The 27844-nt window shown below is 34.5% G+C and overlaps 1 protein-coding gene across 1 annotated transcript in view; it reads right to left on the reverse strand.

Moving 5' to 3' along the window:
• Positions 1-9358: 9358 nt before the first annotated feature.
• The window catches only part of LOC142333065 (alpha-tocopherol transfer protein-like), a 67414-nt gene continuing 48928 nt past the window's right edge, over positions 9359-27844 (reverse strand). The window contains exons 5-7 of the mRNA XM_075379887.1: positions 19795-19905; positions 12194-12299; positions 9359-9982 (exon numbers count right to left, since the gene is read on the reverse strand). Of these exons, the coding sequence (XP_075236002.1) occupies positions 9840-9982; positions 12194-12299; positions 19795-19905 (360 nt within the window). The 3' untranslated portion in view covers positions 9359-9839. The remainder of the gene's footprint in view (positions 9983-12193; positions 12300-19794; positions 19906-27844) is intronic.

Consider the following 27844-nt stretch of genomic DNA (forward strand, 5'->3'; position numbering starts at 1 on the left):
GGTTACATAGAATTCGATTTAATCTCCTTCAAAGTACTGTCCTTGGCTAGCAATGCACTTATCCCAACGTTGACTCCATGACTGCAGGCATTTCTAGAAGGCGTCTTTCGGAAGGGCTTTCAGCTGCTCGGTCGTGGCCCTCTCAATGTTAGCAATGGTGTCAAAACGTTTTCCTTTAAGCACAGTTTTAATTTTTGGGAAGAGCCAAAAGTCGCATGGCGCTAAATCCGGTGAGTATGGCGGATGTGGACAAACAGGAACACTTTTTTCGGCCAAAAACTCACGAATGAGAAGCGAGGTGTCACGGCGTGTTGTCGTGGTGAAAAAGGAAGCCATTGGTCCATTTTTCTGGTCGCTTCGCAAACGTTGCAGTACACCCTTATAAAATTCAGAGTTTACAGTTGTTCCCCTTGGAACGAACTCTGATCGCACTATGCCCTCACTATCGAAAAAAACAACGAGCATGACCTTGATGTTGGATTTTGACTGACGTGCCTTTTTAGGGCGAGGAGATGAACTGGTTTTCCATTAGGAACTCTGCATTTTGGTCTCAGGGTCATAGCCATAGACCCAAATTTCATCTCCAGTTACAATTTTGGCCATGAAGTCCGGATCTGCATGAAGACGACCCTTCAACTCCGTGCAAATTGACACACTATTTTCCTTCTGTTCATCATTCAAAAGTGTGGGAACAAATTTTGCACTCACTCGTCTCATTTGCAATTCATTAGTTAAAATGCTTTGAACGAATCCGTACGAGATGTTAAGGTCTTCCGAAAGCTCTCGAATAGTCATTCGCCTGTTTGAACGAACCATTGTTTCCACTTTTTGCACATTTTCAACTGTTTTTGAGGTTACTGGACGTCCCGCACACTGCTCGTCTTCAACAGACTCATTTCCGTTTTTTTTCCGACTATCAGAAGGAAGAAAGGAAACTTAATTGGATATAAAATTAGGGGAAAAGGAATTTTAATCCATCCTAAAAGGATGAATTTAGCTTTTTATTTACCCAAGTTCTAAAGATACAATTTACCATTGCCCACTGATCTTCAATAAAGAGTGGTCACTCAGCTCGACTACCAGAAGGTCCTACTTACAAAACCAGTATGGCTGACCTAATATCCTCATGGAAGTAAGGAAGAAGTAATAAAGGATAAAGAGGCAATCAAATCAGAGATTGGCTTCCTCTGGTTGCGACTGTTTCATATCTTGATCAGAATATGTTTATATCTTAAGCATGAGAATAGAATTAGCATAAATGATAAAAATCATATTTCTATTAACTGCAAAACAAAATTTGGGTGTTTTTATTAGATAAGTTCTCTTGGGATGATTAAAATGATTTCATTTGTAACAAAATCAAACCATACTATTTTGCTTTGAAAAGCCTTAATAAAATGCTAAACTTGCCATCATTATTAAATGCTTCTTATGTTCATATACACAAAGCTGGATTTACATGTTTTGCGTCAATAGGCCAAGGCTGAATTGCCATCCCTACATTCTCCCCGCCTATCTCATCTTTTGCCCTCAGCTATCTTCATCCTGGATCCAATTTTTAACCAACACTATTCCAACTATCCTACTAAATCACCTTCATAAATCATAAAAGTTTGTAATAATTTTCTTTCAAAATTTTAAAATAACGTACTCACTACGTTATCATTTTGTACTTTACTACCATAACTATAAAAGTAAAAAATCTACCTTTCAAAACATGGTGTAAAAGGTATTAACAGATAACAACAATTTTCAAGTATAATATAGATTATATTACTTAAACAGCTGACTTATATATGTGAAATTTCTAAAACAATTGAAATTATAGTACGTCAAAACTGCTTATCTCTTGCTTTGATATGAGCTACTAATTATTTTTCATTAAAACATCATGAAAATCAAGTTTCATAGTCTAGTCTTTTTTGATTGCTAACACAACTAGAAGAACCAATCTCTTCTGATAAAGGATTGATCTAAAATAAGTTTTGATTTTTGGTAGTGTAGAAAATGATCTTTCAGCTGCACCGTTTGTTGCTGGTGTACATAAATATACCATAAGGCAAATACTTATGTTACATAAGTTCTGAAGATGTTTCAAAATTAAAAATCTGTTAAGTTGCTGACAGTGAGTGACATTTCTTCAGTATTGGCATTGTCTAATTTGTCTTGAGTTAAAACTCCTTTTAAATAAAGACACTTAAAAACAAATGAAGATTCTTCAATGTCAATTGCATAAATTTTCTGCAGACACTGTTGTGGTGATTTCCTCAGAATTCAAGCTGCATAAACTTGTTAAGAAGAAGAGTCTGTTGAGAAACTCAATATAGAAAGTGATTTTTTGTTCAAGTCTGAAAGAAGCTTATTAAGGATCATACCAAAGTTTTCTTGAAAACTATGGTCTGTGTTTTCTTCTCTTCTCCTAGTTCAGATTCATCAAAGAACTTCTTCCTTTTCTTGATCTTTTAGGCCTATTTTCAACACATTCACCATCGAATTCATTTTCAAGAACAGTTTGGACATTTTTCAGTTTTTTCACCAGCCATCTTATAGAAGTTAAACAGACCTTTTATTTCATCCAGGAATGCAATCAGAGATATGTACAGCATCACAACTGTAACTACATTCGTAAGGCACGATTGTATTTTTTCACTAAGAGTTCAATTTATTGAGAAATCTCACCCATAAGGCTGCCATAATCAAAGTTTCAATGCAAACAAGTTTTTTAAAAGCCCTATGGCTTTGTTTTTTGTTTCATTTCCATTTTGGCTGTTAGTCACACCTTTGAAATTCCCCAAAATCTCTGTTGAGGCTTTTGCATACCTCTTTCTTGGTTGACCATCTTGTTATGCTCAGTGATTTTATTGAGAGGTTCTTATGACCAGGCTTGAAAAATGGTTCTAGCATGTTCCATTGATGGGTCAATGAAAAACAAAATTTTAGAAGCCTTGTAACAAGTCAAAGAATGATCTAGAAAGATTTGAGCATTCTGCCACACTAGATCTCACCAAATTAAGGGAAAAGCCAGAGCACATAAAATATCAATGGATTTACTTTATTTACTCTAGTTTGTAATCCAAAGTAGACTCCCTGATGTAGTTGAAGCATTATTGAACTGTCTCCGACAATTCTGAATGTATAAGCCTTAAAAAATTCATTCCTGTTCTTTCCCTGTATGGCCTTGATTTTTAGAAAAAATCTACAAAGCATTCTTCAGGATATCCAGAGTCATTCACATATCTTAGGATGAAAGATAACTGGTCATTATGTGTAACATCAGGAGTTGATTCAACTATTATTGAAAATTATTTTTAGGATTTCACTTCTTTTAAGATCCCTAACAACAGTACATCATTACTTGGCTTCAAGTTATCGGTAATAATAGAAATAAGAGCATCAGGTTTTAAAATGATGTCTATCTTTTTCTTCAGCATAGGATGCAACTTTATTTGGACCTCCATTTGGCTTGTTTGACAACTTAAGCCTCTTGTTTGGCAGCAGACATAACAGGATCAAGAAAAGTCGTTTTGACTACACATGTTGACTACAAAATGATGAATTAAATCAGGAAGATTTTCCCCTTTACTAGGATTCATTTTTAAAAACATTATCTAATTACCTTTTTTATTTGTTATTTCATTCCCTTTAATTTTCCTCTCGCTGCTACTTTTCTGTATTTTGCACTGCTAAGCCTTTTACATCCATCCATTTTTTTGGTTGATATAACATAACCAATCTTTAAACCAAAATTATACTAAATGAACTGAGTACTTAGAAAATAAATGCACTAGAATATATTAAAAATATGATTTGAACTGAAGCAAGTTACATTTTAAAAAAAATATTTTAAACGTTTTAAACAAAACAAAAACTTTCACTGCAACAGCAGAACTGTAAGAAAATCGTAACGGCACTACAAGGAGATACCAGATAGTCACCTTCAACAGGCAACAGACTTAGCGTTTGCAACAGCCGGCAAACATTCTGATTGATCGAGACTCTCTGCTTGTCGAATAAGCAATGGGGCTCGAAGTGGTGGCTCACGGTGGCACAAGCACAAGCCCACGAGACAACATCAGTCTCTACGTACGGCGCCACGCTACCCGCACAGCACATCCCCTGCTGTAGTCCTTTTCAACAGATGTATGTAAAGCCAAAACAAAAGATGTACGTAATTGTTCACTTACTGACTTCACATGCTTGCTGGCAAAAGACAACATTGTGCTAAACTGATCTGCTGTAATTACTGTGCTTCATACTACCAGTTGAAAAGGGACTTTCCACATATTATTTTGTCAGCAGTAATAGCATTATCCTATACAGTCCACTATCTTCAAATCAACATAAATTTTCTACCTGAGTGGTATCACCGTCATTCACTATAACCAGCATTTCTATGGTCCACCGACTTCATTATTTCTTTAGTTCCCTACTCCACGTCCTTCTTTGGTCCTACGGACCGCATTATTTTCTTTGATTTCCTAATCCCACATTATTTGTGGTCCTCCGGGCCGGATATGAGAATTTCCGTGACTTTTCGTACATTTATGTGTACGTTTGCTAATTACCGTACGGACGTTTGTTTTATTGTTTTCATGATCGGACTGAAAGCTAACGTAAAAATCGCAATATGCGAGCTGTTAAAACCGTTTAAGGAATTTTACATACGTGACCTTAATATTTTGCGTATTTATGCCTCGTATATTTGTTATAAGTGGCAATGTAAGCGCTAGTGTTATTTTACTGCGTAGATTTATTTTAAAAAATGTATATATTGGTCAGATTTTAATACTTTGTCTATGGGTTGTATAATTTTACTTCATATGACTCATAGAGCAAACTGTCGCTAGCTTATCGGCAGGTCAAGCCTAGCTGATTTCTTATCGTCTGTTGCCAAGTAACGTATTACACAGCTATTTCACGTCCTATCTCCTTTGTTTATTAACCAGAGAATTTGTAATAAATTTTGCTGTAAGAATGGAATAAAGTGTTGTAATGTTTTAAAAATGTTAAATATTGCTTTTGGTGAGTCTGCTATGAGTAAAGCAAGGGCTTACGAATAGTGTAAGCATTTCCAAGAAGGTCGTGAAGACATTGAAGATGACGAGCGCCCCGGACGCCCCAGCACGTCAACAACCGATGAAACCGTGAAAGAAATGATTATGAATGATCGCCGAATCACAATCAGAGAGGTCGCTGATGATGTTGGGATATCAACTAGCTCATGCCATGAAATTTTTTCGGATGTTTTGGGTAGAAACGTGTGACAGCAAAATTTGTTCCAAAATTGTTAAATTTCGAACAAAAACAGCGGCGAATGGAAGTTGCTCAGGAGTCGCTAAATGAAGTCAACAACGATGCAGAACTACTGAAACTTGTCACAACAGGTGATGAAACATGGGTTTACGGATATGATGTCGAAACTAAGGCGCAAGCGTCCCAGCGAAGGTATTCTGGATCACCAAGACCGAAAAAAGCTTGAGATTTACGATCGAATGTGAAGGTTATGTTCACCGTGTTCTTCGATTTTAACGGCATAGTGCATCTTAACTCACCGGGTTGGTCTAGTGATGAACGCATCTTCCCAAATCAGCTGATTTGGAAGACGAGAGTTCCAGAGTCCTAGTAAAGTCAGTTATTTTTACACGGATTTGAATACTAGATCGTGGATACCGGTGTTCTTTGGATTGGGTTTCAATTAACCACTCATCTCAAGAATGGTCGAACTGAAACTACAAAACTACATTTCATTTACACTCATACATATCATCCTCTGAATTATTATCTGAAAGGTAATTACCGGAGGCTAAACAGATAAGAAGAAAAGGCATAGTACATCTTAGTTCTTGCCACAAAGTCAAACGATTAACAAGAAGTATTAATAAGGAGAATACAAGTTCAGCGCTGTTTGCGTGAAGCAATATGAAAAAAACACTCGGATTTGTGGCGAAACAATTCATGGCTTTTGCACCACGATAATGCGCCTGCTCACACTTCATTGCTTTTTCGTTAATTTTTAGCCAAAAACAATACTGTAATGATACCCCAGCCGCCGTATTCCCAGATATGGTCCCGTGTGACTTTTTTCTATCAAAAGATTAAGAGAATCTTACAGGGCGGTGGTTTTACAAGCATAGATGAAATTAAAAGCGAATACCTGAAAGTGCTAATCCAAAGATCGAGTTCGTAAGTGTTTCCAGGATTGGAAAAAGCGCTGGCATAAGTGTATAATATCTAATGGGGACTATTCTGAAGGGGATAACATTAATGTAGACAAATAAATAAAATTCTTTCCAAAAATTCTCATTACTTTTTGAACATACGTGTAAAGGTTAATAAAGAATTTACTCAAAATTATATAATGGGATGAAATAATACCCAAAACAATATTATCTCAATGGCTAGATCTTTACAATTAGTTATATTTAACAAATCTATAAAAATAAATAGATCTGTAATAATATTAAGGTTAAGTCAATTCAATTGCATTGTTTTTCCGATGTCTCAAAAAAGGGCTATGGTTGCTGTATTTATATACAAACATTTTTTATTGTCAGTACAATTTCATGTAATTTACTGTGTTCAAAATCAAAACTGGCCCCTCTAAGACAAATAATGTTACCAAGACTTGAACTACGTGGCTGTTTGTTACTTACTCACTTATTAATAAAGGTAACTAATGCATTAAAGATAAATTTTAATGAAATACACTTGAATACTGATTCTATGGTTGCACTTTACTGGATTCACGGACAACCATCTATTTGGGAGATATTTATTAGCAATAGAGTTTCAGAAATCCAACATAATGCGGAAAATGCTATTTGGCATTTCGTAAAGTCTTCAGATAATCCTGCTGATATACTGTGTAGGGATTGTCCTTCAAGCAAATTAATTGATATGTCATTCTGTTGGCATGGTCCAAATTGACTTTCAAGATCTTCTAACCATTGGCCAATTAATAATAATTTTACGTTTAAAACTGCAATTCAAATCCAGAATGAATAGCAGAAAAACACAAATCTATGTTATTGTCATGTGTATCCATTGTTATACCTGATTATAAACAAAAATAATCATCTTTACACAAGCTATTCCGCATATTTAGCTTCTGTTTTAGATTCATTTACAATGTCAAGTCTAATCAGTTAGAATGAAATTCAGGTCCTTTGACTACACAGGGATTAAACCATACCCTTACCTTTTTCTTACAACAATTGCAGTTCATTCATTATGGTCATGAGATACATAGTATTAAAAATAATCATTCTTAAACATAGTAAACTTATCTCTTTGGATCCATTCTTGGATAACTCAGGTTTACTACGTGTAGGAGGCAGACTGTAACACTCTTTATTATACTACCATGTAAAACATCCTATCATATTCCAACCTGATGCTATCATCACAAGACTAATCATTAAGGTTGAACATTTGCGGCTTCTACATACTGGTACTTAGTTAACATATCATTCGCTGTGTCAGAAGTATTGGATACTAAATACCAAAAGAACTATTTCATCAATTGCTAATAAATGTTTGACTTTCTTCAAGTTTAATGCAAGAACTTAAACTCAACAACTTGGTCAACTACCATGTTTTAAAATAGTTCCTTCACGACCATTCTCTGCTTGTGCAGTGGATTATGACAGTCCAATTATGATGTCATGGCGGGCAGCGATCTAAGTCTTTCACTAAAGTTTATACGTCATGCAACTAAGGCAGTACATTTAGAACTAGTTTCTTACCTATCTAAGCAGTCATTCATTGCAGCCTTAAAAAGATTCATACCTCGAAGAGATATTCCTAAGCAAATCTTTTCTGAAAATGGTACTAACTTTCGCTCTGCTAAAAATATACTTTATAACTTATATCAACTCTTTAAATCAAACATTCAATCATTTTCAACAAAACAAGATTTCAATTGGTCATTCATTCCTCCCACATCTCATTTTGGTGGTTTGTGGGAAGATGCAGTTAAGTGTCAAATGATTCTTAACTTTGAGGAATTATATACAGTTTTAATGCAGATTGAAGCTTACCTTAACTCCCATTCCTTATTCTCTGTTTCTACAGACCATAGAGAACCTGAGCCTTTAACACCGGGACATTTTCTCATTGGGTCTCTATGTCCTTGCCTGAGCCCAGTTATGAGAAAATTCAAGTCAATCGTTTAGGACACTGACAACTGTTGCAAAAATTTATTCAGTCTATTTGGAAGTGTTCGTTTATATCTGCATTATTATTTGCAGCAACGAAATAAATGGCAATTTCCCAAACAAAATTTTGCTGTTAGTGATTTGGTTTCGATCACCAACAAACATTCCACTCCATTTCAAATAATTTTTAGTATTCATGCTATCATTGTAACTGACACCTTTTGATTTAGCTGTCCAAGTTAACATTGCGTTTGGAATAAAGCCCATTTCACAGCGTGAATTATAATTAAGTGTTCACCTTTATATATTGGTAAATGAAGTCCTGTATCACTGTCATCCAATGATTTTGCTGTTGAATGAAATGTTGAATCTAAGTACACGATTGCCCGGTTACATTTTCTAAAAAGAAAAAACAACATCTAAATTCTTTAAAGCACTGATTGCCTGCAATTATGAAATCATTTTCTACCTAACATCATGTTTTTCAACTAAACTTTTCCTTTCGTTTTCCACCACTTAAAACCTAACTAATTCTTTCATAACTCTTCTTAAACTAGTTTCACTCCCATTAACATTAGTTTTAATTTTCAATTCTTTATAGAGTTTGTTAACTGTTGGAAGTTCCCTTATCGTTGAGGGAAATTCATTCACAGTTCGCCTAACCACACCTTTATCAAAACCATCTAATCCAGTAACTGGTTTAGAATGGCCCCTCGGATCAAAGAAGTTCTATTTTTATTTTCTTAGGTTTTGGACCCGAGTCCTGGAAATGTCACAGGCAGCTGCATTTTCTCTTCACACTTCTGTGTAGCGATTAAATACTGTTTTAATTTTCCTACAGTTAAAGATTCTTTCTTCATGAAATCTTAAATGTTGTTTACAATTTCACATGGCTGTCTTCAAAGTTTCACAACAGACTTAAAATGAACTACTTTAAAAAGTTTGAACTGTAAACCATGATAAAAACTTTTTACAAAATATTGTATTGTACATTAATTGACTATGTAAAAAAATAATCAACGCATGCCAAAATAACCATATTGTGAGACAAAACCACAGAACTGAACTTTACGTACAAGGAAAAAAAGAGAAACTACAAAAATAAAATAAAATAAAAATAATTGTTTTGTATTTGAAACATCACATCACTTTCTTAATACTGTAAACACACAAAAATACATTGCTTTGTAAGCAACAGTTGCATCATATTTATGCTTCTAAGAGATGACAAATCATGGCATGCCAATGTTTCAGAGAACAATAGTATACCAGTGATGTGCGAGCTGATCATCCAAGCTTGCCGTTATATGGAGGCTATTGTACATATGTGCGTATATACACATGTTGTTTTGTTACAGATGAAGTAGTTGGGCTTTAAAACATATACATTCACAAAAAATGCAATACTCAATTTTTCACATGGTCACCATAATTTCACCTTTAATATAGCCTTTTTACATTTAACAGTAAATTAAAAACTGCAGGACTGCTAGATCAAAAAAAAACACCTTAGATAGTTGTTTTAATATAAATATTAATAAAGAGGACAACTTCAAATTGATTACGTTATTATAATTTTTAAAAATAAAGGATTTATGATAACAACTTTGTAAAATTAGATTTAATAGACAATATTAATATGATTAAGTACTTAATATTATAAACAAACCAACATATCATAAATTAATCTATTGATAGTGACTTAAATGATTCGTCTGTATTTTTTAAGTCATTCTTGTTATTCTGAGACTTTTTGATATCAATTGCATGCCAAGGATTTGATATTAACCACTCTCTTTCTGCTTCAGCTTTTTTTATCCATGGTTCTGGAAAAAAAATTAAAACAAATGAATAACAAAAAGCTGGCAAGGACACAATTTTACAATAATGAAAAAATTAGAAAAAAAAGAAAGAAATTTACTCTTCTTCTCATTTAATTTAGGATCCAACAGGATATTACACTAACCAAAAGTGTAGAAGTCTTCTACGAGATAAAGAATTATGTAAAACTAACTTATATACCCAATGTCGCTCAGGATCATAATTTCCTCATAGGCTAATGATTTCTTTTTTATAAAAACTGTCACTAACTTTACACATCAAATATAAATCTCCTTTGAATTTCTTCTTGTTGAATTTAATCTTTCAAATCTAGCCTGTTATTATCCTACAATAGTGCAGTTTGAATAAAAACGTGAGGAGTTACAAAAAAGAACATGTAATTTAAACTTTCAAACAATGTACAGTACAATAATTATACAAATATGAGTATGTAAAAATATACTATTCACAAATAACTTATGATACTATATAAATAATAATTTAATTCAATTTAATTTTTTAATTACATTTAATTTAATTTGTTTAATTACATTAATTTGTCAGGTACCAACAATTAATCAGCTACTCTTATAATAATAAGACTAGCTCTGCAGTTAGTATTATTTACTGGTACGCAGACTAGATTACACATTAACTGAAATTACAAACTTAACTTAAACCTAAATGCCTAACTTAAATCATGTCTCTGTTAATAATAGTTTATTTACATTATTTACAAAGTGAAAAGATAAAGATGCTATGATTTGCTGATGATATAGTAATTCTAGCTGAGAGTAAAAAGGATAGAAGAAACAATGAACGGCATGGATGAAGTCCTACGCAAGAACTACTGCATGAAAATAAACAAGAACAAAACGAAAGTAATGAAATGAAGTAGAAATAACAAAAACGGACTACTGAATGTGAAAATAGGAGGAGAAAAGATTATGGAGGTAGAAGAATTTTGTTATTTGGGAAGAAGAATTACTAAAGATGGACGAAGCAGGAGCGATATAAAATGCCGAATAGCATAGGCGAAACGAGCCTTCAGTCAGAAATATAATTTGTTTACATCAAAAATGAATTTAAACAAGAGGAAAAGATTTTTGAAAGCATATGTTTGGAGTCACTTTATATGGGAAGTGAAACTTGGACGATCGAAGTACCTGAGAAGAAAAGATTAAAGCTTTTGAAACGCGGTGCTATAGGAGAATGTTAAAAATCAGACGGGTGGATAAAGTGACAAATGAAGAGGTGTTGCGGCAAATAGATGAAGAAAGAAACATTTGGAAAAATATAGTTAAAAGAAGAGACAGACTATAGGCCACATATTAAGGCATTCTGGAATAGTCGCTTTAATATTGGAGGGACAGGTAGAAGGAAAAAATTGTGTAGGCAGGCAACATTTGGAAGGAATACGTAAAACAAATTGTTAGGGATGTAGGAGGTATACTGAAATGAAACGACTAGCACTAGATAGGGAATCTTGGAGAGCTGCATCAAACCAGTCATTGACTGAAGACAAAAAAAAAACATTATTTACAATTTTTGTAGGTATTTTAAATTTACATTTTATCATATATCCACTTATTTAATTGGTCTTAACAATTTCATTCTCTGTATCCAATTTCTAAAGAGTTTCTGGAAGATCATTATAAAATATAGAATTTGAATAGCAACCTTTTTTTCCTATATTTAAGTTTACTCTTGGTAATAACAGTAATTTTTGGACTTGATTTACTGTTTAAATTTTTATATTTATTTTGTAACTGTTTACAGTTATGTATAAGAACTCATAAAACATAAGTTCAGTGTAGATTAAGTGATTTGTTTGATTTAATTTTCTATTTTTTTAAATTAATTTAACAAGTATTTTTTATAAAGTTAATAAAGTTATAAGTGCATTTTTATATGCTGATCCCCGTAGCTTGCTCTACTATTAAATTTGCTGCCAATTGATGATAATGAAATTATCATTTGGCAGTTATTACGGCGTCTCAGCCAGAATAAATGGAATATAGAGGAGCTATTTGTTGTTGAGTTTCTACCTTTCAAGTCAGTAACAGACATTGAACACATCTATTCATTGTTCTGGGGGAACAAATTAAACATATTTAATTGTATTAAAAGAATAAAAATGAACAATATTAAAATGTATTTTATAAAATATTTCTATATTACACACCCACAATGTTATGTACTTTATACATACTTACGTTTTAATTCTTTTATAGTGCCAGCCTGTCCACCATATTCATCCGGTAAAATACTTCTAGGTACAAATTTATCCAATGTATTTGAGTTTGGAACATGAAAATGTATCTAAAAGTTAGAAATAATATTATTTTTAAGCATTAATAAAATTATGATAAATATTTATTTTTATTATTAGCAGCAACAAACAAAACAATTAATAGAACACAATCTTTTTCCTAAAATAACACAATTATTGTTTAATATAAACACAAACTACATAAATTAATTTAGGTTTATGATAAATATTAAAACTATTCTGACTGCATAATGTTTGCAGTTTTAATCAAAGTTACAAGAATACTTGTGAGGGAGGTTGGTTAAATATAAACAAGAATTTATTTTTCAAATTTTATTGCTATGAAATAAAAGTACAAAAAATTACATCAGTTTTCTACATATTCAGTTGTTTCGGAAACCCATTTCTCTCATCAGATTGGAAGGTTTTTTGATGCTTTCACTATAAAGTTAAGAGGGGCATGTCATGAGCCAACTTCTAATGGATTTCCTGCACTGCGGAGGAAATCCTGCCTTTTTTAGCGGTCATGCAGCAAATCATAAACATGTAGCAAACAAAATAGGTTGGGCTATACAGCAGGTGTTCCAGTGCAACCCTGGAGATTTCCTGTAATTTTTTACATCCTGTTTTTTCAACTTTTACCTGCCATCTTCACAGAGCAAACTAACCTACATTTTGGGATGTCATCATCTTTTGGTCTGAAAAAAACAGCCATAACTTGATCAAGGAATTGGCAGCAGCACACCACATGTTCTTTGTTTTTGGAGAAACTCCAGAAGAAAAGGGGCTTTTGGGAATGAAAAAACAGTGACCAAAACTTTCCTTTCAGAAAATAGAGTTTTGACCTTGATGGAAGCTGATCTTTTTTTCACTATTACATATTCTCCTACTTGATTTCCAGATGAACCCCGACATCAAAGGTAACTGTCTCAAAAAGGTCACGAACTGTACAAATATTCTCATTTGTCAAACTTCTCCTGGATCAGCAATTGTGACTCTCATTTCCAATCCTCTTTTGCCCTTCAGAGAAAATTTTTATGCTAAAAAACACACTAGACTGTAAGAGGGTGAATTCCCAGATTTGGTTTTGTAATTTCTGGTGAATTTTGATCGGCTGGACCCTCTCCTTCATCAGGAATTCGTAGTTTTTCTTGCTCATCCTGTTGCAGACAGCCCTATCAATTCTCTGATGCTCTTCAGATTAGGGACTGCCGCCTAATATCCCCACCAAATTCAGCTTAAGATTGCATCACCATACTCCATTTCTACGGGATCCAAAGTGAAATTCTCATTTATATTTCAACCACCAAAGAAAACGTCCATCACAGTAACATAAAATTAACATTTATTAGACACAATATTACTACATAGATTCAAATCACCAATCCACCAACAATGGTAGTAACCTTGATATATTTTATACAGACAAAAAAGAACTGAGTCATTACATACTTCACATAATGAAATATAAACAATAATAATGATAAACCAAATGAACAGACACAATTCAAAATCACACATATGTTTTCAAACATATTCTTAATACATCATATTTTAATTAACACAAGTAATAAAACAGCAATTTTAATTATACTGACGATGATTAAAAAAACAAAATCTTTGAAGTAGCTTATTTAAAAACATTAACTGATTATAATTAAACTGTTATTGCAACAAAATAAAGTTTAAAAATGGCCAGAAGTCATTGCGGTAAGGCATACATACTACTAATAAAAAAATCTAAGTTCCCATACAATCAAATTTCTCTCATACCTTAAAATGCTACGGAATATTATTGTTGCATTATACTTATCTGATAGATGTAACATTGCTGATTGCATGGATAGAATTTTCGTTAATGATAACAATAGAATTTTTATTAGCCCTAATTGAATTTCTGGCTGTTTTTTTAGACAAGTTCTTCTGGGATGACCAAATGATTTCATTTGTAATAAAAACAAACCATATTACTTTTTTGCATTAAAGTGTCTTAATAAAACACTAAACTTGACATCATTATAAAATATTTATGCTTGCATGAATTCTTATCAAAAGGATAATGTTACTCTTGGGGCTCCTGCAGAAAGTCAGAATGAATTTTCAAGATATAAAATTGGGCTGTCAGATTACATATGTCAACAAAAAAAATAATAATTTGGAACTGAGATAAAAGTAGGTGAATTAGAATGTTTTTTTTTATGCTGAATCTTAAAATGAAATCAGTTTTTCATCATCCTCAGATTTTTAGTTATGATCCTTTAAAGTATTGAGAAACCTTTTAAATAAATGAATACAAAAATAATAATAATAGTTAAATTAAAATTCCTACCTATATTTTGCAGATATTTACATTTATTTTAATTACTTTTTTCTTATTTTCCTTTTGTGTTCAGTGAAGTCTTCTCTTTTTATCATCCCAGCAGTAGTCACTCACCATAGATTCATCCCATCTGCCTTGATAACATTGTTCCATCTGCAATATATCTTGGTGGAACCTTTCTCCTTGTTTATCGCTGATGTCATCCAAGTGTAAAGGGAAAAAGTCCAAATGAGAATGTAAAAAATGAATTTTCAATGACATTCTGCAGACTAAATTTTTGTAGTTCACTAAGAGCTGATCGTGGTTTTTAGCTTTTTTGTTTCTAAGAAAACTAGTAACGACATCTTTGAATGACTTCCATGCTGTTAGTTCTTTAGGATTCAGTTTGCTGTCAAATATATTTTAACAAATTAATTTTCTTATCTGTGGCCAGATGAATATTTCGTCTTTTAATCTGGCTTCACTTAATTGTGAAAAAAACGTTAGCAGGCTTAATTTTATGTGTAGAGGTGTTAAAATAATACGATCTGCTTCAAGGGGAATATTGACAACATTTTCCTTTCCTGGGGTAAACTGATTTCTTTTTGGCCAGTCTTTAACTACGTAGTGTTTATCTGTAACTATCCCACTAACACAAGACACACATATACAGAGTGATTCAGGAGGATAGGGCAATACTTTGACAATTCATTCTAGAGACTAAAAATAAGAAAAAATTTCATATAAACATACTTCCGAAAACGCTTCGTTGGCGAGTTATACAGGGTGAAAGATTTCGCCCGAGTTACAGTTCCTCCGAGTAAATTAAATTCTGGGAAGGTCAATTAAGGGGCAAATTCAATTGTTTCTTATGGTTTTTGAGCTGGGAAATCGAAAAAAATAGGTCTCAGGACTGTATCTCTCTTAGTTTCTAAGATATCCCATGCAAAACGCCAAAAATAGGGTCAAAACAAATTTTTTTACATTTGACGTACAATAACGTTGTTAAATTGGCAATAAATCATACATTTTTCTAAACATAAATTGTAGGGAATTTAATTATAAGAAGATTGATGTAAATAATGTCAACAGAAAACAAATAAAATTTTAAACATGTCGACTCTTATTAACGACAAAACTGATGAAAACTTAGAAGAAAATGTTACAAAAAAAGAAAACAGATGTGTCTAGTAGGTACAATAATTTTAGACCTATGGAAAACAAGTTGGCAACACTGATTTTTTCATCACAATTTATTTAAATACTACTCATTGTTGTCAGTTAATTGTGGAAATATGTTAAATAACCTTTCACTGATCAATCATGTTTGCAGTATTACATCGAATTCTTATCATAAAAATTTCAGAAAACTGTTAAGAAGTGTAATTTTGTATTCATTTTACAGTGCATAAAAATCAAGTCTGTTAAAAAAAGTAAAATTCTGTTTAGTTTTGTTTTGAAAAATGCTCTGAAGTGGAATGATAGCATCTCTGCCTTTCATCTGGAGGTTCTGGGTTCAACTACCAGTCGGCATGAAATATTTTCCACAAGCTACATAAACTTCATATATCATTATCATCAATCACCAGCTATTTCAATGCCAACTAGAATAAACAGAGTATAGAGGAATTAATTGGTGCTGGGCTTTCTCTCCTTCCAGTCAAGAGACACTCTCTCTTTCTCTCCTTCCATTCAACACACATCTTCATTGTTCCAGGAGAATGCAGATTATCATAGGAAGAGGACCGAGCATTTTCATAAGATTAGGTCTTCTAAACATGATTCCTGGTGCTCTTTTGTGCAAGAGCAAGGGAATAAAGACCTGTGGGGTGTTGTTTATCAAGTACTTGGACATAAGTGGAAAAAAGACATTCTTCTGTTGACCCAGGATGGTGTTATTATAGATAAAGATCATGTCCTCACTCATTTGATGAACGCTCTACTTCCAGATGATACCGAGGTTGGTGAGACCTCGTATCATCAATGTGTCCGAAGGGAAGTTGTAGGTTTTCGGTCCGAGATTATGTCTTCAGAAATTACTGTGGCTGAAGTCCGTCAAGTAATTTGTAGCCTGGCCAGGAATAAAGCCTCCGGATATGATGATATCACAGCGGAGCTCCTTGTTCACACATTGCCTGTGATTGTTGGTCCTATGACTAGGGTTTTCAATAGGTTTCTGTTGGCTGGGCACTTCCCAGCGTGTTGGAAATGTGGTGTGTTGAAATTGCTCTTCAAATGTGGCGACAAGAATCTTACTGTAAGTTCCTCTTACCGTCCTCTGACGCTCTTGCCTGTAGTAGGTACGATTTTCAAGAAAGTCTTGTACCTCCACATTAACAGTAGGTTAACTTCTAACCACATGCTAATGGGTGACCAGTATGGTTTCCACCCTGGCAAGGGCACAGACGCGCTTCTTAGGGTCGTGGATTTGGCTTCAGCCAGCAAGTGCAAGTATGTACTTGGTGTCTTTTTGGACATATCTGGGGCTTTCAATAACTTGTGGTGGCCCTCTGCCTTGTTTCAACTGCAGCAGCGTGGTTGCATGCTAAATGAGATTAGAACTCTCTCGAGCTACTTCAGCGACAGGACTGTCGTCCTTCGTGACGACAGTTCGGAAGTAGAAAACCTTTAGACAGGCTTCCTACTGTGGACAACTTTTAGACAGGGTCCAATGAAGAAAGTCATCGATGCTTTCTTTGTTGTCCGTAGGGTAATTCATCCCTTGAACTATCATACCATGCATATTCTTTACAAAGGTGTCTGTGAGGCCATAATGTTTTATGCTGCGCCCATCTGGGCTCATTGTTTACAATTCGTGTTATAGGGATATTTTTTTACAAGCCCAGCGTCTTCTACTGTAAGCTGTTGTCGGTGGCTACAGAACTGTCTTGCGAGAGGCAGTCACTGTGATCGTCAACATAAAACCCCATGACATCTCTGCTACGGAACGCAGCCAGCGGTATATTTTCAAGAAGGGAGGCCTTCTAACGTCAGGGTGTATGCGAGAAATTGAAGACCAAGTTTTGATTCTTGGCAAGCTAGGTGGAACGATTCTTCTACTGTTCGATACATGCATGGTATTTTTCCAAATTTTAGGGAATTGCGAGCGATTAGCTGGGTTTCTCCCATCAGCATATTACTAAATTTCTTTTGGGACATGGTGCTTTCAGGGATAGTTTGGTTAGGTTTAGATTGGTTGACTCTGGCTTGTGTCCAGAGTGTAGGGTCGATGACACAGTGGACCATGTCCTGTATGTCTGTTGCCAGTTCGAAGCTGAGCGTACCAGAATTGTTAGGGAACTTGAGAGAGTAAACTCCTTCTTTGGTCTGCGGGTCAATTGGAGGGCTCACAGAAATTGGGCAATTGTTGCTGGCTTCCTTTGATTCCTTACCCTGAACAGGATTGCCCAAAGATTTGGTAGAGTAGGAACCTGGGTGGCTAGGGTCTGCCTGAACAGTTTGATTGGCCGAAGATAGGTGCTTAGGCAGCAAGCCACGATTAGCTAGAATTGAGGTGAATAAAATAATAAGCTGTTGGCGGAACGGCGAGTGCACTGCCAATGGGCATGGACACCATGCAGCCATGAGGTGTAGTGGCATCTCGACAATGGTTTATGAGGTGAATGTCACGCAAGACTCTGCGATGGAGCCAAGTGGGAGTAGGAGGTCTGTCCACCTCTCCCTACTGGACCAGACTGGGGTCCATAATTTAACCTAAGTCTGAGGTTTGAACTAAGTTGAGTTCACTAGAGGAACTAGGACTAAATTTTCGTTGTTGCGATCAACATATTTTGTTGTATGTTGTTATTTTGCCTCGAATTATGAGACATTCACGAAATTGGCTCATAATAATAAGTAGAACCAGGCGCAGGGGGTTCGCACTTCCACGAGCTCGGTTAGCTAGTTCAGAGGGATACGATGTAGGACATTCAAAATGTCTGAACAAGGCCTACAACAAAGGCAATAAGCTGTTATTAAATCACAGATGCAAATTCTACTGAGGCATTTAAATGGGTGGCATCCCAACGAGGCCAGGCTTATTACTATGAGATGTAAAAAGTCAGAGGGCAATAGACGACTCCTGTTAAAGCACAACAGGGCATTGAACGGAATGAGAGGGGCAGTGTGGCAACCAGAACATCACTAGGCGGGTGTCTTCCCCTACGGGGTTGGGATGTTCCAAGAGAATAGATTGTAAATGTTTAATTATGTAAAAAAAAATTAATGTAAACATAAAATAGTATTGTGGTAAATACATTAAAAATCAAAAGTTTTTTTACAGTAATTCACAATTATGTACATTTAGAAGAGAATGGAGAATACTCAAGCTTTTTAAAAATATTTAATTATTATTTAAAAATTCATCAACAGTAATAATTTTCCAATAAAAGAAAATTGTTTAATTGTATTCTCTTTAAAAAAATTGGTGGAATGATTTTTCAAATGACTCTGTCATTTAGTAAACCAAAATAAGCCTCTAACTCATTATGAGCTTCAGTTAACGAGTTAGAGCCTTACGTAGTTGAGAGCCTTTTTAATAAAATCATACTTTGAAAAGTATGTAAAGCCTTTTAAATAAAATCTGCTGTATTTATAAAAATGCCTCATAGTTCTACAAGTCATCCTAACAATTACTGCAGTGTGTTTTTAAATTTCAACCAATTTTTGGATTGTCTCGTTGAGTTCTACAAAAACTGTTCCATTGTCTGGTTCGATAGAATTGGATAGTTATTTTTTAAAGAATACTTGACTATCTTTTTAGGAAAAATTCCACATTCAATAAAATTTATAGTTGGAATGGTTGGCCCACCAATTCAGGTAAAATATAGCCTTTAAAATAAATCAACCATTAAAAACATTGTTTAAGATTCAACAATATATTGAACAACTCAAGCTCATATGTAATACTTAAATTTTGAAGACCTTAAAATTAACCATTGGTGTAATTTCATTGACCCAAAAATCAGTGTACACTCTCAAAATATATTGAGATTATGGGGATGGGTGAAATGAAAATGGCGGAACCATTATCCAGCAATTGAAATCACAAGCAGAAGTGTTCTTGCACAATCAATTGCTCAGAACTGAAGACCATTTTCACTGTTATTTATGATTTTCAGTCTCTAAAAACATATACCTTCAGCAGTTAAAAGTTCTGCTTACTTCCAATTTTGTGTAATAATTTAATAGAAAATGATTATGTAGTTAAAGTTCAGCTAACAGAAAAGTACTAAACTTATACTTACCATTGAGGCCACATTTTTTTTAATTAATGGTTTTAGGAACACCATAACTCGTTCTAATATGGGAAGAGTATTAATAATATGTACTTGTTTCAATTTGACAGGATGTGCTTCCTAAATAATCAAAACAGTAGAATTAATAGTAATAATAATAATGATGATTGATGATGGTGGTGGTGGTGGTGGTGATTGTGATGATGAAGATGATGATAATAATAATAATATACAGTTAAAAAAATAATTTACTTAAGATTAAAATTTATAATTTTTGAATTTACATTACTTTTAGAAATATTTCCTAGTACATATTCATTCAATAAAAATAAATCAATCTTTCTTGGTCCAAAACAAACTGTATCTCTTCATGACTTCACTAATTCTACTAAATGTTTAAGTGACATCCAAATATAATGTTGTAGCTATATAAAAATAGTATCTGTAAATACTAGAATGTGAAACAAGGATGAAATGTAAACCACATTTAATAAATTCACAGAAAGGATATCATCGTATAATAAAGTTAATCATGCAAACTGAATGCAATTCAGACAGATAATTAATATTGTTCTTAAGATATTTAGAAAAATTTATGGAAGGTCAAGATAAATTAATGTAAATAAACTCTTGAGAATACATCTTACAATCCGAAAAACCACTAATATGCAGGTATATAAGGGTAAGGACATGATGAGCAAGGCACAGTTAACCGCTGCTTTGTAAATCATCATCATTATTATAACCTAAATGTAAATATATACTGAGCAGATCGTGATGTAGGTGTAACTCATAATCTGCTTGGAAGCACAGCGTGATGACTTTGAATATCAAACTAATTTGATTTTACATCGCTGCTTTACCAAAATCCAGCTCTGTAATCGGTTTATATAAGATCCAAACTTTCGTTTATATAAGATCGGTTTATCTTTCTCCAAACTGTTTTCAGAGAAATCAATTCTCCATGAATAACAGCTGTTAGATGAACTGCTGCTGGATGATGGGTTCAAGGAAGGTCTATATCACAGAAGAATTCATAGGAGTGTGTAGGAATACACAGATGGATATACATTATGACAAGATCATGGAAGAGGAAGTAGGTGGGGTGAATGCAACTCTCAAGAATGGCAAGGCATTATTGAAAAACAAAGAACTGAAGCAATTATACAATGGTACTGGTGAAAAATGGAAAGTTTCCAGCTTGCTGGAAATTCAGGGTGGTAAAAGTATTGTATAAGGGACAAGGTTCAAACTTTAACAAAGTCGTATTGGCCCCTTACGTTGCTGCCAGTATTGGGTAAGCTGTGCGAAAAAATCCTTTTTACATGAATTTATAGTAGGTTGAATGTTGGTGATCAATATTGGATCATCAATATGGTTTTTGCCCTGGTAGGGGCACAGAAGACATGGTGTCATTGTTGTTTACAGGTGTTGATGAGGTAGAGAACAACTATGTCATGGGAATTTTCCTTGATGTCTCAGAAGCGATTGGTCGAATGTGGTGGTTATCAGTATTGCACCAATTTATTAGGCAAAGGGTAACTTGGGAAGAGTTCTGATTCCTGAGGAACTACTTCTACGAAAGAGAGGTGATGCTGAGTCATGGAACAGCAGAATGGAAGAAGCAGTTCAGCAAAGGGTGTCCACAAGTGAGTGTGATGAGACTGCTGATATGGATCATGGAATTTGATTCATTTCTATGGCTAGATTTACCTGAAGGATGTAAGATCAAAGCCTATAAAAATGATGTCCAGCTGACTGTAGAAGCCAATTCAAAGATGAAGCTAGAAGTGCGAGAAGGTAGTAGAGATATTAAGGAAATGGAGCATGCAGCATAAAACAATATTTAGTACAGAAAAGACAACGATGAAGATTCTCAAAGGCTCCCTGCAGCAGAAACTGTTGGTGAAGATAAGGGAAAGCAATATCAAGTATGCCAACCCACCAGGTTGGTCTAGTGGTGAACGCGTCTTCCCAAATCAGCTGATTTGGAAGTCGAGAGTTCCTGCATTCAAGTCCTAGTAAAGCCAGCTATTTTTACATGGACTTGAATACTAGATCGTGGATACCGGTGTTCTTTGGTGGTTGGGTTTCAATTAACCACACATATCAGGTATGGTCGAACTGAGAATGTACAAAACTACACTTCATTCACACTCATACATATTATCCTCACTCATCCTCTGAAGTATTATCTAAACGGTAGTTACCGGAAGCTAAACAGGAAAAAAAAAATATCAAGTATGCCAAAACCCAGAAGCACTTGGGTGTTGTGATCGATGAAAGAAGAACCTACAAGGAGCATGTGATGCAGGTTAGTGGATGAGGGTTTAACGCATTTAATAGGATTAGAAGGATAACTGTTAACAGCAAATGAGGGTTTGGGTATCTATAAGAATTTTCTACAAAGGCTTAGCGGATGGAATTATGTTATACGCGCATCAGTCTGAACGCACAGAAAGGATTTGGAACAATTTAGACGATTCCATTGTACATACATTCTCTTGATAGTAATCAGGCGATGGTTTGCTTGGCATTTCTCCTGCCACCACCCTAATCAGTCATCCTAAAGCATAAGACCGAATGTCTGTGCTACAAATAGCTACTGAGTCTCAAAACAGTTTAGTGACCAGTATCCTAAACAGCTCCTAGAGCTTACCTAACAGCATAAGTGGACTAAGCACGGTGCCACACACCACTGGCTTACATGTCCCAACTGCTCACTTGTCACATATTTACTAAAATGGGTAGGCACACCCCGTCAACTACTAAAAATATATATATATATGACATCAGTAAATTAAAATTTTCTTTGTCTAGACAGCAATTCGCTGAATGTCAGCAAGTACCCCACCATATTAAAGCACTTGGAGCATGCTAATTGGCTGGTGGTCAGCCGTATATCTCTAGGTTAGCTTCCCACAGCAGCGCGTTAAGTCTTTTCCTTAAGTAACCTACTGATGTCAGTTGAACATAACAACCGCATCAAGGAACTCCCACACGATCTGACAATGCGGCTGTTGCCACACTGACTCACTGCTTGTGAGTGGCCAGTTTTCCCCCTGACCTCTTAAGTTCTAGGGTGGCCCAATCTCTGCCCCCCCCCCCCTACAAGAGCAGGGCAGTCAAACATCAGGTGTTCATTTTACTGAACTTCCCTGCAGACACGCAGCTCATCAGCTGCCAGGCGGAACCGAAACAGATATTGGTTCAAATTAACATGGTTGGTGAGCACCTGGGCACCTGTTGCCCTTAAAAATGAACTTGAGGCTTACCATCTCCCTAGTACCTGTATAAACTTGTACAGGGATCTTCCCTTGGTTGTGGTGTCCCATTCCAGCTACCTTGCTTCCATTGCGAGGCTCAGTAATCAGGGGATATAGAACTACATCAGGAGACTTGGTGTATCTGATCACTACACACACAATAAGCCACTGGATGTGAAATAACAGAAGAGGGCTAGGGAGTTGAGAAATCGGGTGTGTACGGACAAAAAGATACTGTGACAATGGAAAAACGTATACAGGAAGTGTAGAGTAAGGATTCTGTTCGAGCCATAGCAGTTTAGTTAGTTAGGATATGAAAAAAAAAAAAATTGTAAATGGACCACACAGCAAGTTAGGAGTCAGAGTATCAGAAGAAGTTAGGAGTTAGAGTACAGAGAAGATGCCAGTCATTAAGAAGACCGAAGAAGAGAAGACAAAGAAGAGAGACATTTCTAGTCTTAAGTCTTAAAGAACGCAAAATTTCAGCACAATACAAAGCATAAATATACCCAAGCAGCCAGAGAATCAGCAGCTGATATGCATGTAAATCAGTTGAGGTTTTGATGAAAGCTGAGAGGGGACATCTTTGCCCAGTGCCAAGTGCAGTATTGTACAAGAAAGATATGAGGGCTTACGAGGACTGCTAACAAAAGCCTATGGCTTAGAAGCAGCAGGGGTGGTGGACTACTGGAAAAATCGTTGGTGGGATCCTCTATGCATCATTAAAGATGATAAAAGGTATCGTATATTAGTTGCAATTTATCACCCACCATAAAGCGGGTCATTTCAATCTTTCGCTTTTATTGCAGTGCCAGTGACTATTAGAGTGGCATCATAGCTGACAAGATACAGGTGACATCATGGGTTAAGTTAGGTTAGTTGTGACATCTCATGATCTTCAGTAAATAAAACAGTGGTTATTAATTTTCGGCAGGGTTCCTTAGAAGGAACATATCATACTATCGGATATTCACCCAATTCTTGCCGTCTTCTGTTAATTGGTACCTTTAAGAACCATTTTGTTGCTAACATCTCATCACTAGTGTTACATATCATGATTAAAATATTACTGATGTTCTTGGTGCTTCATCGAGAATGACTGAAGCAGTGTAGATCACTTCATTGCTATGTTCTGCCAATATCCACACTGTGAACTATACCTCCACCTGTACTATATCCTACACCATTACTGCAATTGCTTACAGTACCTTTATCTTAAGGTGATAATTAAAACACAATATGTATAGAGTAAATATTTGTTGAAAGAAAGCCTAAAAAGTGGTAGCTAAAGAAAGATTAACCAATCTTCTTTATCTCTAGAACTCTGAAAAGTGACACCTACAACTAACCTTCAAATCTAATTTATTTCACTTAAGCATTTTACCTGAGGCAAAGGCAATATCTAATAAAATACGTTATCTAAATTTTTGTCATAGGATAACCTTAATTCTATAATATCTCAATGCAGAAATAAGGCAGCTATATCAAAAAACCTATTCTAAAAATACATGATCAAAGGATTAAAACATTCAAAATTACAACTCGTCTGAAGTACAATCTAACCAAACCTGATAAAAAACTAATTGGTATTTTACACAAATGGTTTTTTTATTACCGGCAAAACTGGAGACAGAATTTATGATAAGACACTCAACACTATTATGGAGGAATAGGCTTTATATGATGGATACAACCATTAGGCTTATTATACAACTATTTGGCATCAGTTCCTGAAATCAGTCCTCGCAGAAACCTCCTAATAGACACCAAACATGCAATAGCTGGTCTTGATATTTAACATATAGGACAGTCATGCATCAAAAATCTTAACTAGAATTCTATACAGAAGAATTGAGAGGAGAGTGGAAGAAGTGTTAGGAGAAGACCAATTTGGTTTCAGGAAAAGTATAGGGACAAGGGAAGCAATTTTAGGCCTCAGATTAATAGTAGAAGGAAGATTAAAGAAAAACAAACCAACATACTTGGCGTTTATAGACCTAGAAAAGGCATTCGATAACGTAGACTGGAATAAAATGTTCAGCATTTTAAAAAAATTAGGGTTCAAATACAGAGATAGAAGAACAATTGCTAACATGTACAGGAACCAAACAGCAACAGTAACAATTGAAGAACATTAGAAAGAAGCCGAAATAAGAAAGGGAGTCCGACAAGGATGTTCCCTAACTCCGTTACTTTTTAATCTTTACATGGAACTGGCGGTTGATGATGTTAAGGAACAATTTAGATTCGGAGTAACAGTACAAGGTGAAAAGATAAAGATGCTACGATTTGCTGATATAGTATATTGATGATATAGTAATTCTAGCCGAGAGTAAAAAGGATTTAGAAGAAACAATGAACGGCATAGATGAAGTCCTACGCAAGAACTATCGCATGAAAATAAACAAGAACAAAACAAAAGTAATGAAATGTAGTAGAAATAACAAAAATGGACCACTGAATGTGAAAATAGGAGGAGAAAAGATTATGGAGGTAGAAGAATTTTGTTATTTGGGAAGTAGAATTACTAAAAATGGACGAAGCAGGAGCGATATAAAATGCCGAATAGCACAAGCGAAACGAGCCTTCAGTAAGAAATATAATTTGTTTACATCAAAAATTAATTTAAATGTCAGGAAAAGATTTTTGAAAGTATATGTTTGGAGTGTCGCTTTATATGGAAGTGAAACTTGGACGATCGAAGTATCTGAGAAGAAAAGACTAGAAGCTTTTGAAACGCGGTGCTATAGGAGAATGTTAAAAATCAGACGGGTGGATAAAGTGACAAATGAAGAGGTGTTGCGGCAAATAGATGAAGAAAGAAGCATTTGGAAAAATATAGTTAAAAGAAGAGACAGACTTATAGGCCACATACTAAGGCATCCGGGAATAGTCGCTTTAATATTAGAAGGACAGGTAGAAGGAAAAAATTGTGTAGGAAGGCCACGTTTGGAATATGTAAAACAAATTGTTAGGGATGTAGGATGTAGAGGGTATATTAAAATGAAACGACTAGCACTAGATAGGGAATCTTGGAGAGCTGCATCAAACCAGTCAAATGACTGAAGACAAAAAAAAAAGGACAAAGTAGTATCAGATGTACACTCACTGAATCAATAATAGGGACAAAAAGTTCAAGTGTAAGGAAAAGTAGTGGATGATAGGTAATAAATGACAAACTTTGCAGGTCGGGATTTTCACTATCTTGCCAGATTCAAAACTAGTCTTAGTATCATTCTTTGAAAATATTTTCCATTGAGCATTATATATGTTCTTTCATCTAAGCATAATAATATTGTCGCATATTCATGTTTCAACAAGGATATTAAGAAATAGCAAACATAAAAATTCTTACAAATACAATTTATTTATTTTTAAATAACTTATAACAAACAAGATAGGTCAATTATAAATAGCCAAAAACCAGATATTGCAAAAATACCATATATTGGTTCTGAACATTTTTGCAGTATTATTATAAGTCTATCTAATATAACAATGAAAGTAAATCTGTAAAAAAAATTGTAAAAACTTGTAACAAATGTTTACAGTTTTCTTATTTAGAATCCTTGTACTGTTCTTTCTGATTCTCTATCATGATTAAATTGGCAAAGTATTAAAGAGATAGTCTAATAATAATTGGTTTATTAACTAATAGTTTTATAACTGGGCATGGGATATTTAGGACTCCTTTAAAAACTACAGGACAAATCTGAGAAGATCTTATTTGTAAATTACAATCACAGAATAATGAAACTGATGGGCATATGTAACTGGAGTATAAAGGAGCTTCAAATAAAGAAGAACCTCAATTTTTATAGTCTCTTTTATTCCGGATGTAGGATCTATGCCAGTAAGTGAGACTTTATTTATTTCAAGATGTAAACTTGTGTTTGTAGGTTGAGAAAAAGAACCTTTTCAGTGAAGCCTGAAAGTCTTTGCAATTCAATTATAAAAAATGTTATTTTAATTTTAATATAATATATATTTAAATTATAGATAATAAAATTTTTTTTTTAATTTTGCGGCCCCGGATCAACAGGACTTTGTTTTATTGATTACTAGCTGACTGGGCAATGCTTTGATATTGCTAGATTTAAATTATATATATATATATATATAGAGAGAGAGAGAGAGAGAGAGAGAGATTAAACTAACACAAATGAAAGTTTGGCATAACATTACAAAAATGAACATTAAGGAACATCAGAAAATTTAACCTTTCCTTTTTTCCTCTTTCCCTCTTCCAATCTTCACCACTTCCCTGCTATGCTTTTACCCTTCTTCCGTTTTTCACAAAAATATTTCTTTTCAAGTAACTAATACATATACTGAATATGAACCAAATCAGACCATAAATACAATTTTTCAAAATATCTTGACCTAAGCGTCACTTAGCAGGTCCATTTACTGCAAATATATTTCTTTACACGTAACTAATATATATTCTAAATATGAGGCAAATCGGACTGTAAATACAATTTTTCGAAATATCTTGACCCCAGCGCCACTAGCGAGTCCAATATTTTTGCAGAAATATATCTTTTCACGTAAATAATGCATATTCTGAATATGAACCAAATCGTACAATAAATACAATTTTTTTAAATATCTCTAGCCCCGCGCCAGCTAGCGGATCCAAACTAATTCAGAAACCTTCATGGGCATGCCCACAACATGAAAGTTTCATCGCCATCAGATGAGTGGTATAGGAACGCATACGGGAGAAACAAACAATTAATAATTTATATATATATATATAAGGTAATGATTACCAAAATAATATTTAAGCA

Source organism: Lycorma delicatula, chromosome 12 (assembly GCF_047948215.1).
Source record: "Lycorma delicatula isolate Av1 chromosome 12, ASM4794821v1, whole genome shotgun sequence".
Taxonomy (NCBI): Eukaryota; Metazoa; Arthropoda; class Insecta; order Hemiptera; family Fulgoridae; genus Lycorma; species Lycorma delicatula.